Source organism: Centropristis striata, chromosome 7 (assembly GCF_030273125.1).
Source record: "Centropristis striata isolate RG_2023a ecotype Rhode Island chromosome 7, C.striata_1.0, whole genome shotgun sequence".
NCBI lineage: Eukaryota > Metazoa > Chordata > Actinopteri > Perciformes > Serranidae > Centropristis > Centropristis striata.
The window spans coordinates 14802938-14815566 of record NC_081523.1 but is presented as its reverse complement, the minus strand read 5'-3'; the positions used below and the strand labels follow the sequence as shown (position 1 = coordinate 14815566).

Genomic DNA, 12629 nt, shown 5'->3' with positions numbered 1-12629 from the left:
CCTATACCAATTTTATCCTTTGTTTGTCATCAGAATTTCTGAGGAGTTTTTTTGTTATAAAAATGTCTTAGATAAAAACATAACAAGCATACTGTTTCATGTAAACTGAACATGACAGTAACAATGTAATTCTGCTGATAGGCTTTTTATAGAAGATGTGGTAAACTTGATGCAAGAACTGGCAAAAAATGTACCAATTTTGTGAAATGTGCAAATGCATCACTTTAAAAACACACTCAGTCAACATTTTATTTTAAGCATGAATTCAGGATAGTTCTTACAGCTCCATATATTCAGTTACAGATAAACCTGCAGAATCACATCACCAAGGACTCAGAGACAGTAATGCTGAGAGCAAGAGTCAACCTTGGTTTCACTTACTGACAAACAAATCTAATTTGCTTGCTTCCCCCTCACTGTGTTATCCTCCTTACCTCTACCTGACCCTCTTCCTAACACACGCTTCTCTTTTTTTCCCCTCCACACCTCTGCAGCATAATTAACGAGTCTCTAAGAGACCAGTTGCTGGTGACCATCCAGAAGACTTTCACTTACAGCCGCACACAGGCCCAACATCTGTTCATCATCCTCATGGAGTGCATGAAGAAGAAGGAGCTGGTGAGTGTCACTTTCACAAATCTGCATATAGTTCACATGCCAGCTGACACACACACACATTAGACATATTTGCACATGCATGAGTGTATTTGCAGATGCAGAAAAAGCAAACATACGAGCAGAATGTACACAAAACACTGAAGCATTGGCAGGCCCTCACACACAAACACACACACACACACACACACACACACACACACACACACACACACACACACACCATTAAACCCCTGATAACATTAAAATGATCATTCATTCAATCTTTGATGTCTCAGCTGAATAAAGAAGCCCAAAAATGAAAACTATGTAAAGGAGGAACAAATGGATTTGTCAAATGAAGCTTGCTCATCATGAAACTTTTATTGAAGCAATTATTAACCTATCTTTTATGCATGACATGTAATGTTAAGTGGATGTAAATGTATTCAGATGACGCTGGGGACCGAATGGCCTTCACCTTGAGAGTCTGCACCCCTTTGGCGGTGTTTAATTCCCAGTGCCTTTTGGAGCACTGTCAGTCACACGAAACCAGCCTCCTATTAATGCTGTTGAACACTGTGGAGGTGTTGTGTATTTATGTGTGTGTGTGTGTGTGCATATGTTTATCGTAAGATGCTTGATCACAGTAGCAGGGGGCAAGATGCTTTCTTGCCACAATCATAGCTGCATGGCACACACATTGTGATTATAAGTGTGCACCAGAGTAGCTCATGCAAACACCCACACACGACCTTACTCATTCACAAGATGATAGCCTAACACACTCTCTTTGATGCAAACAAACAGCTAGCAGCTTTTACTGTATCTTAGATTCACAGCAACACTAACTTATTTAGTACTTGGTTGCTCTCGCCTCAGCTCACTTTGAACATAATGCACTATGTCTTTTGTAGGGAAGGGAAATATTTGCCAGATCAGTAACTGTTGCTGCTGCTGCCTGCCAGTGGCATTTTGTTAATGCATTTGTAATTAGAAGCCTACAGAGATGCCAAAGCCTTATTATACCACTATTTTTTAAGTAAAACATACTGGGGTTTATAAGATGATTCAGCCATCATCAGGTATTTATGATGTGATAGTCATCCCTGTTTGTAAAAACACTGAAGGTTAATCATTTTATTTCAGTTATTATAACAATTGTAACACCGAATCACACAAAAAGAAAATCAAAAGCGCATGCACAAGCAAAGCACACACACACAAAAATGTGCACGCACAGTACACATAGTATTTTTACAGGCAGCTCAGCATTGGTCATGCTTGTGCAGCGTGTAAGTGGATTGATTGTGTTGTCAGTGGGGTTCCAGTGGCTGACTGATGCTCACACTGATGGATCTTCTGAATACAATACAGCAGAGCAGAACAATGTGTGAATCGTTCAGCAGGAGCAGCTGTACAGGCCAGATAATCTGATGCTGCCTCTCTCTCTCTCTCTCTGAACTTAAAAAACTGTCACCACTGCAATACTACAATTGAGCACAGAAAGTATATTCTTGCAATAATGAGTCCACCAACCTTGATTCACCCTTACATTAATATTCCTGCATTTTACAGGCCATTAAGGTACTTTTCTGTTAATCCATTTACTGCAAAAAGAAGAAAATGTTCTTTAACATAGTGTCCACGGTTTAAGTGCAAACATTTGGGGCTAAATGTGTAGCAATAGTGGGGCTATACAGTAGTCGATACAGCATGGTATCGCAATATTTTGCTGGCAATATTATATTGATTCATGGCCGCCAAGTATCGATACTTAACTTAACTTTGCTCACTTTTAGAAATATACTGGAGATAATGGTATCTTGTGAAACTAGAAGATCTAAGGAATCTTTAGGCACCATGTGCATCAGGATATCGTGTCTGGAAGTTGTCGAAATTTTAGGCAAAGTTAGGCTGTTTTTAGTATGTTTCATTAAAAAAAGAAGTGCAGTGAAGCTTAAAGTTGAGGAAAGTTTGAGAAAATGCTGCAGTTGTTGTCGTCCATACATGTTTACTTCACTTCAGTTCAGTTGACTGAATACTTTGTTGGTCAGTCTGTGGAGAAATAAAAAGACTGAAGTGAGATGAATAGACTGAGAATTTTATCTTATTTGACAAAACAATTCTTGATTGAACTTGACACAAAATGCAGTAAAATAGTTAAATAGCAGTATTCCCCATATCGCAAAATGCTTAAAATCACAATAATATCGTATTGTGACTCAAGTATCAGGAAAAAATCGTATTGTGGGGCCTCTGGTGATTCCCACCTCTACTCTGCAGCCAATATCTAATGATACATCTGTATAATCACAGATAGCTGAGTGCAGGAGCAGGTAAATCCAACAGTTGGATAAGATTTCATATCCAGGATGCTGTACTTCATGTAGTATGTATGAAGGCGGAAAGAAATAGTCATCTGTGGCTTATAACTTTAACAATGCCATAAAACATTTACCAATGACATAAAACTTTGATAACATGCTCTATGATAATGTATTCAGTGGAGACAGTCCTCTTCCTTGTATGTCTTCCACAAAAAACTCAGGTTTCCCTCAGCGAACACATACTGAAGTCATTAGTACACCGTGCACAGGGTCTCAACGCTGATTATGGTTGGAGAAAGAGAGAGATAGATGTTTCATCTCTCTGCTGTCTGGCATCTCTCGCTCTCTCACTGAGGTAATTTCATCAGCCGCATATGTATCAGGCTGATCAGGCTCCTATGCATCAGGGTTCCCTCCTGATCACGCTCAGAAAGCCAAAGATTGGACTTTGTATGCATGTGTGATTGCAGGGCAGTAACTGTAAGGGGGGATGGGAGAAAAGAAAATAAGAATAAGCAAAAGAGAATGTTTCCTGGTTCCCATGGAAACCCAAAAATTTACCAAACCTGATTTCATTAGAGGAGCCAGAATGTGTATGGCCTAAGGAACTTCACCTGTCCTCGTAAAACATGAGTTACAGTCACTCACTTGATCCGACTGAACCACTTTTCAAATCTCAAATGCTGCAGGACACTTAATAAAAGTACTCCATCCCCTTTAACATGAGGCCAAAACAAATCTGCTAGGATGTGATCGAATTCTGTTTTCTGGCTCCTACCCACTGCAGTAGTTCCCCACTTACATAAAGAGGTTAAAACATTATCCTGCATGTTGAAAAAAAAGTTTAGATCTACCAGTTAATGAACTACCCTGTAGCCTGGTCTTCTGTGTTTTACTTATGTCTACTTGCAGTGTAGGATTGATGAGTTTGCAAAATTTACACTGAAAATGTCAAACATTACCAGTTTAGTGCATTTCTTTTAATCTAGGACATAATGTTTTGGGTGCAGTTTGTGTGTTTGTTTGTGAGCAGGATTACATAAAAACTACTGGCCTGATTTTCATTGAACTTCATAGAAGGGTATAGTATGGGCCAAAAAAGAACCCATTGCAATTTGGAACAGAACTTAATCACATGGCAGATACACAAATTAACTTTCACTTTCATTAACATTGCATGATAGGGCATTTGTGCTGCAATCATGTGGTGTCGAAATAATCTGAAAAACGAGTTCCCTACTGGGGAAATTCACTTTAAACGCCCCCTCAAGTCTCAACATTAACATTGCCAGAAAGGGCCTTGGCGGAGGTCAGCAATCTCCAAGTGACCTTCTAGTTTATTCTGTAACCTGATGATAAGTTAATTTAGTTAAGTTAATTCAACACACTTATTCTACATACTCAATTATCTTTACAGATGACATGAGTGTAACTTATATTTGAAGAAGATGTTGCAGCTGGTACACGCTATAGGGATGTAATGAAACCATATTAGTTCTTCTCATGCAGTGCCTATTCAAAATGGACCGATTGGTTGGCCTCTAATATTGCTGCCTGCAACTTCCTTGAGAATCTCTAATCCAAACAACCTCACCCTTGACACTGTGCTTCTTCAGGTTGTGAGCAATATACCTACAATTACATAGTTGTGTGCATAGTTGCCTTTCCATGAACAAAAGTGTTTATTCCAAAAGTTAGTAAGTTATGCTTTAAATGTTTGCTACAATGTAGCATCTCCCCGGTCTCTTTCTTCATCTGTTCTTGAATGTTCTGTACCGAGCGACGAAGAGCGAGCCGTACCCAGCATGTTGATGGTGTAAAAGTTAATAGGGGTCCCTTCTCAATACACTGCATTGTGTGTAAATAAGGCACTACAAATAAATATGTCCCATAGATCTCAAGAGCTCACATTCGACACTGTACTTCATTGGGTCCGCAACAAAACACCCACCAAGTGTGAAATTGATTGGACCAATGGTTGTTAAGAGAATTGGACATGTATACAGACAGACAGAGATGCCTTTCCTTTTAGTTCTAGAGTACCTGTGCTACAGCAATAACAGACACCTGTGCTCAACCTTGTGTACCAAAGCCAAGTAGTGTCAAACCCTCGCCAGCCATACACTGAGGTTAGGAGCAAGGTCACAAAACTGTTACATTGACTCATTCACACTGGCATCAAATGTGGGTTTATCTTGGGTCAGTGCAGCAGTCCGAAAGGGGTAAGTGTGTGTGTGTGTGTGAGAGAGAGAGAGAGAGAGAGAGAGAATGAGAGTGTGTGTTTGTCTGTGTGCCAGTTCGCCTGTGCTTTCATTTTTCTGGCTCTGCAGCAGGAAAGCCAGAGAGTAGGATGAAAAGAGAAGTGACTAAAGGTGACTGGCTGGGATAATATATGAGAGCGGGAGAGAGTACATCTGCTTCAGAGGGCAAGTGAAGAGAAGGAGGAAGACTAAAGAAAGGATGTGCCTTGCTTTTTCCTTATTTTCAGGATGTTGGTTTATTCATGTAGACATTTTGTGCTTCAGTTATTTCCCTGTTGCCTCTGCTTTGTTTATCATACTGAGGGCTGTTTATGTTTTAGATCAAGAGGCAATAAACTTGCAACCCTAATGCATACACATTACACACTGAAACGTATACCTATGTGTGTTCCTCTGTATTTTATGTTTTTCATCCTTGTTTTACCAAAAGTGGAACAGGCATTTTATCATTAATATGTTGCCGTGAAGTCAGTTAGGCAGTAAATTATAAAACTGAGAAGTACTCTTTGCTACAAACAATAGTGCCAATTTTCTGCTTTATGCTTTCATTTGGTCTAATTTAGGCGTGTGCTGGATCATCTCCAAGTGAAAAAAAATCTCTTCTGATAGATGATAGATTTTCTGTTTCCAAGTTGGAGGGGGAGGGAAGGGAAATAATTGCGAAGCTAATCAATGAATAATGTGCAAGCTCTTGAGTTGTACTTGGGGGTAACAGATGTGTATAGATGGCGTGTTATACAAGTGCGATAAAAGGGAATACTACAAGAATGCATAGGCCACATTTGTATCAATTTGTCTGGATGATAAGGGTAATTATCTTCCGCATATAGCAACATCACTCATCTTGCTTCTCTTATCCCTTCTGCTTAAAGGTGGAACAATTTTCTATAAATGTCAAACAAGCATACTGAAAAGACTACAGGCTGCGTGTGAAGTAGTGCCTTTAAATATCATCAGGGCCTGTTGTCACATCTTTTTTTCTTTTTTTTGCTATAAATGTGTGAATCCAATTCTAGGTCTAATTAAAAGAGAAGTGCCTCTTTTTGCCTCCCTCTCCCTCGCTCTTCAGCTGTGTTGGGTGGGAGTGGAGGGTGGGGGTGTGGGGGAAAGATGACTGTCCTGGTGTCTTCCAGCATTGTATGAATAATTGAGTGTAGAATAGACCTTATATGTTTAATTCGGATTAAATATTGAGGAGGAACCACCAACCGGCAATGTTCCTCCGCCTCCCTGACAAGAGAAACTAAGAACGAGTAGGAGGGAGATGAGGAGGGCGAAAGAGTGACTTAAATGGACCATGAGAGCGAGGGAGGGACGGACAGATGGAGGGAGAGAGGGGGAGGAAATGAGACAAGAAGTATAAGAAGGGAAACAAATGTTTGAATGGAGAGCAAATGTGAAAATGAAAGAAAACTACGCTAGAAAACAGACCATTCCTTGGGCATTTTTATCATTTTTAAATTTCATGATGAGAGAAACTTATTTCTCTCTATGTTATGCTTTAGCTGTTGTGCTAAAACCTTTTGGTTTCATCAGATGTAAACTGTTCCAATCGTCAATGCATGGAGTGCAGAAGATGCTTTGTGCACTGTACGGGTGTGTGGGGCCTTATACAGTATGAACATGTAGCAGCATCAGCAGGGTATTTGCCTGTTAAATGATGATGAATGTTTTCCAATCAGCTTGGCTCACTGCAGCGTGAAGAGCGGTTTTCTGATCCTCCTCTAAGCATGTAGCTTAGCGCCTCTGAAGATGCAGGAATCCTCCGACAGATCCCAGTCACACTGTGAGAGATTGCGTTGCCTCCTGATTTCTCATTCCTTATATCCGTCTTGAAATTTGTCAACACTAAATCTCCCTCCTTCTGTCTCCCTTTGATTTACACATGCTTCCTCTTTCCTGCTGCCTTGCGATCCCTGCCTCCACTCGTCTCCCTCTCCTTATCGTCCCCACTCTTCTCCTCCTTCCTCTGTCCTTGTCAACAGAGAAATTGAGTGTGACAGACACGAGTCAGTGCCCTGTCTCTTGCATTTTGACCCCCTGAGGTGATGATTGTCAGTGTGGAAGCTAAAATACATTCAACATTTTAAGATATTTTAAGATACAGTATGAACCAAGCACAGTGAAAATGAATCGTATAACAGCTGGATGCGTTTTATGCTGTGAGTAAACAATGAAGCGGTGTCTACCCTTTTGATAAAGTTGTTTGCTCACAGTAAGTACGTGAGAGCACCTTTGCTTGTATAAGAGGGGGAAAATAGATGGGGAGGAAGCGGTCTGTTTACCTTTGCAGACACATATTGATGACCCTCTGTGTGATCGTTAAGATTAACTTAGAAACCTTGGGCTGTCATAGAGGTTGTGTTGTTCAGCCTCTGTATTGTAGAGCCTTCATGGTAACAGGTAGCGCATAGCCACAGGGTCACCTTGGAGGTGTGATTGGAGGAGGGGAAGAGAGAGGAGAAATTAGGGAGGAAGAGGGTGAAGATGAGGGAGGGAGAGTAGCATGCCAGTGGGAGGTTGTTGTGAGATTAGTGGTTGCAGGTGGGAGGTGAGGGGGGGTGGCGGGGGGTATGATGGGTGTAAAGGGTGGCGAGGCCTGCAGGGAGAGGTGAGAATAGAAACAATGACTTTTATGATCATCATCTTTCCTGTATCACACTGCCATCCATCTTCCCTCCTGAAGGCAGCCTTGAACCGCGTGCATGTGTGTGAGGCAATGAGTGCGTGTGAGGTAGGGCTGTAGTCAACCAAATGGAAAGAGAGGTGGCTCTTGGAAAAATGTGGAAGAATGCAAGACGAAACAGAGTGAGACTCTGGGTTACTATTCATGAGGATAAGCCTCGAAAAGATCAACTGTAGCTCTTCATCAGGGTGCTAAACATTTAGATATTTTGTATACTTTGAATAGGAAGCCCCTCATATTTACACTATGCTACAAATACCAGCAGTGTGACAAGGTGCTGAGTGTCTATTCTGCACTGAGCTCTGCATGTTTGGTGTTTATTTCTGTTCACTGACAGTTGACAAATGTTAAACTTTGGGGAGAACGATGCCTCTTGACATTGTCACCCAGGAATTCAATCAAGTCGCATTCCTTCCAAAACAACAATGGAGGAGAAATAAATACTGCTGGTGGCAGGTCCGTCCTCTCTCCGTACATACTTCAGCCTTTGTTACATCAGGTATGCTACCTCATGCCAACATTTCCACTTCTGCAGACATTCCTTATCATGGCAACCAGCTCGGCTGTATCTAAGCTGGAAAAACACTGCCCCTTCAAAGGGCTCTAGAGCTCCCATATGGGCGTTTCCAGGAGAGTACCTGGTGTTTACAAGATGCTTTGGTGGCCATACAGCCTTATGAAAGTAACAGTTGCTGTAAAATGGTCTGACAAGAGCCTATCGACCAAGACGTAGTGTAAGGGCTCTCCATTATGCTGGAACGATAACTACAGGGTATAATGAACAAGTGGCCAGAGCCACTTTCTGTACTGATTAGGTTAAATTAGGCCCTCACATAAGCATGCCCTTAAGATTAGTTATTTCTTAATCGGATCTTGCTGGAAAATCACAGCTTTGCATACCTATAATTGAACCTTTTAGAATCAATACGTAAGTACACAAGACAGATTGCTCTCTTAAACACACTGGGCCTCATTCATGAAACGTTAGTAGATTTGTGCGTAGATTTGCACATAAAAGCCTACGCTACTAAAAACCTACTCCGGATTCATGAACGCCGCGGGAAACTCAGATCTGATCGTAAACACGTGTGTATGATCATGAATGCCAATCCATCGTAAGGTGGCAGCGCGCTCCCGATAAACAGCAATTAGCATGAACCCCGCCCATGAATTGCTAATGACCACCATATAAGGAGGTGTGTAGAGGCATCCTGTCAACCTGTCAGTCATGGCACAAAGAAAAAAAGAACGAGAAAGAAAAAAGAATTTTTCCGAAGCGGAGATTGAAGTTATTTTGGGAGAAGTGGAGTCCAAAAAAAAAAATTTATTTTCATCTGTTAGTAGTGGTGTGACAGGGACAGGCAAAGCGAAAGCGTGGAGGGAGGTGACGGACGCAGTAAATGTGGTTTCTGTAGTGCAAAGAACTACGTCCGAGGTTAAACGTAAATGGTTTGACATTAAACTTGACGCAAAGAAACGCATTAGCGCACACAAAAAAAGTACATCTGCCACAGGAGGAGGACGCTCAGAGTCCAAATACCCCGTTGGTGCGCTCTACAACGGCCCGAGTAGCCGCGTGCGCCTCATTGTATGCTCCTGTGGTGTCTGCGGGCTGGCCAGTGGGGTCATAAGCCACGGCGTCAGTGGGTAACCCCTATCCCCTATGGATATAGAAAGGTAAGTCCATATATAACACACACATGTGATTATGCAGGCTATATTCTTACCAATGAGCCAGCCGTCTCTCACAGCTCCATCCTCCAAACGCGTGCCAACTGCGCAATTACGCAGGATGAATGCGTCATGCGTCCCACCGTGCCACCGTGCCACAACGTTTAACAACACACACTTTGCGTCACAGATCAGTTGCACATTCACGGAATGAAAGTTTTTCCGGTTAATGTAAGCAAATGCATCACCGGATGGAGCCTTGATGCGTACGTGTGTGCAGTCTATGGCACCGATAACACCTGGCATGTTTGCAACTGCACTGAACCCCTGCATTACTTCTGTCTGCCGTTGTGCGCCGTATGGAAATTGGATATACTCTGGCATTAATTTAATGATACCTCTGAGAACTGCAGGCAGGATGCGTCAATTTACATAGATAATTCACAATTATGAGTTTAATCTGAATCTTAATCCCGCCAATTGCCAACTAATTTAACTAAATATGTTATATTTTTAATCGTTTGCCATGTTTATATCACATGTTTCAAAGGCATCTGCGTATTGTGTACATAACAGAACGCATTATGAATTAAAATTGTAATTTCCAACAGTGACGAGCATTATTTATATGCGTTCTTAAATTTACACAAGCACTACGTGTGGTCAGCAGCATGTGTAGATTTTGTTAGTAGCTACGAAAAGATCGGAGCTACTAAAATATTGATGAATGCGGAGATGCACGTAAATTTCCGTCTGCGAACGGTTTACACACAAATTCGTTCTGCTCACGTTTCATGAATGAGGCCCACTGTCTTTAACACACGCACTTTAGGTTAGGTTAGATCGCATGTGTGTTCAACAGATGGCTCGCTAAATGCGTTGTTAACATCCATTAGAGTGAAGGCGAAGATGCATTCTAGCAAATAATAATCTAGCCACTGGCCGCACCATTCAACCGCACACAATATATAACTGAACTGAGAGAAGCACATAAACACATTACACACTGCGCCAGCAACTCATTGGTGTCCCCCGCTCTTGAAGTCCCCAATCGATACCTTCACATCCCATTGCATTTCTATTCCACCTGGAGAAAGACCTTTTGATTTCACAGGCTGATAGTGACCCCTGCAAACAAATAAGCTCACACACACACACACACATTCTTAGATGCTCCCCTTATTATTGCAATAAGGCATTTGCAACGCCTGACCCTAAAGTGTAACGTGATGTCACACTCCTCATTTCTCTCTGAGGGAGGAGCCAACATGTCATCAGCATATGGTGTGCAAATGATAAATGAGCCAGCATATTACTGTAAATCATCAAATTACTCTTGTGCATTTAGATTGTGTGAAATCAAAGAGAGATTAAGGGAAAGAGAGGAGGGCTAGCCCACAACATTGCAGCACTGCCCAGGGGAAGGCAGCAGCAGCAGCAGCAACAGCAGCAGCAGCAGCTAAACCTGCAGATTCCCGGAGCTCCACGAAATGAAGCCATTTAGAGGGGGGAGATAGGAAGGGAGATGGGCTGCAGGGAGGAGAGGGAGGTGGGAGGAGATGGATTGGTGGATGGAAGGATTAGAGGAAATAGCTTGTCAGGCATTCAGAACACGCAGCATTCTCCCGTACACGACTCCCACAAGGTGCCCTTCACGCATGCACACATACGAGCATGTATGCCCACACACGTGTTAACGCGGGCTATGCGTACACGCGCTTGCTATATCTGACGTAAGAAAAAAAAATCCCAAAAAGCTGTCCCATTTTTCAGATTTTCCTCTCAGTGGACTTTGGCTTTCATCCACCGCACCATTAGTTCATCTCACGCAGGATATAAAAAATGCAGCTAAAAGACATGTCAGACAACGCAGACCTAAAGTGGCCTTAGAGTAAAAGATTTTCCTGGGAGCATAATCCAAAAATGTTTGGCACAGGAAAGGAAAAAGAACAAAATGATCTTTGGTAATTGGGAGCATTATTAGTTCACAGTCATTTGATCTCTCTCTTTATGGTTTACTCTCGTTCCCCTTGGTTTCCTTCTCGGTGAATCCTTTCATTACCTCCCTACAGTGAACAAGCTGTGTGAGAGAGTTTCATGGTGTTCTCTGTGCACAAGAGACAAGAGAGGATGGAAGAGGAGATACAGTACATTACATCACAGTTATTCCTCTCCTCTCCTCTCCTCTCCTCTCCTCTCTTCTAAAGCTTGTCAATCCAGCAAATAAGAACACTCTCAAGATGTGACTTTTTATGCTATCAGCCTTGGTGTATATAATTAAACAACAGAAGCAGTAATACAGTTTACTTTCAATCACTTCGCCTTGTGTCAAATAAATGCTCACTCGTTCTCTCTGCGTCTCTCTCATTGTCTCTCAGATAACAGTTTTCCGGATGGGGTCGGAGGGTCATCAGGACATTGACCTTGCCATTCTCACTGCATTGCTCAAAGGTGGGTGTGTGCATTTATGTGTGTATGTGTGCAGGAGCATGAACGTACAGTAAGTGGCTTCCATTCCACTGTCGCCCTCCAGGGATGTTGTTATTTAGAAGTTTCTGCACATAAAAAGGGGGATGCTATCATTTCAGAAAGCATCACTCTCACTGTCCCAGTTTACGTGTATGTTCGAAGCACACAAGTATGTTTTGACTCTTTGCACTTCATAGCTCAGGAATAAAACATAGGCATCTGTGCTTATTTTTTCTCTCTTAAAGCTCCATTAAGCGCATTTCTGACCGCTACAGGGCAGTAAGACTCCAAAACAGACGTGTAGCATTAAGTCTTCATATTGTAATAGCTTATCAAACAATTGCTTCCTTGCAGTTTTATCAGAAACAGAGTGCCACGGGCGTGGAATCTTTTTATCGCTGCCTGCCCAGTGTAAGGAAGGTATTCACTGGCTTGGTCCATTAACTCCTGGCTCTTTTTGGCTTGCTAAATATTTAACATTTTACAGTGCTTCAGGTGCATAGCTACTAATGAAGCAACAAAATATTGTTTTTTTACTTCAGCTTTTGATTGTGTGATATAAAGGTTTAATTAATGAGCTTTAGATGTGCTTTTTAGCAGATTTTGTGCATTTCATAA

The 12629-nt window shown here is 41.9% G+C and overlaps 1 protein-coding gene across 3 annotated transcripts in view; it reads left to right on the top strand.

The window, feature by feature from the left end:
- The window catches only part of trpm3 (transient receptor potential cation channel, subfamily M, member 3), a 133568-nt gene that overhangs the window by 76682 nt on the left and 44257 nt on the right, over positions 1-12629 (top strand). For all 3 annotated transcript variants that reach the window (XM_059336249.1, XM_059336248.1, XM_059336247.1), the window contains exons 8-9: positions 495-618; positions 11921-11993. In XM_059336249.1, coding sequence (XP_059192232.1) covers positions 495-618; positions 11921-11993 — 197 coding nt within the window. The remainder of the gene's footprint in view (positions 1-494; positions 619-11920; positions 11994-12629) is intronic.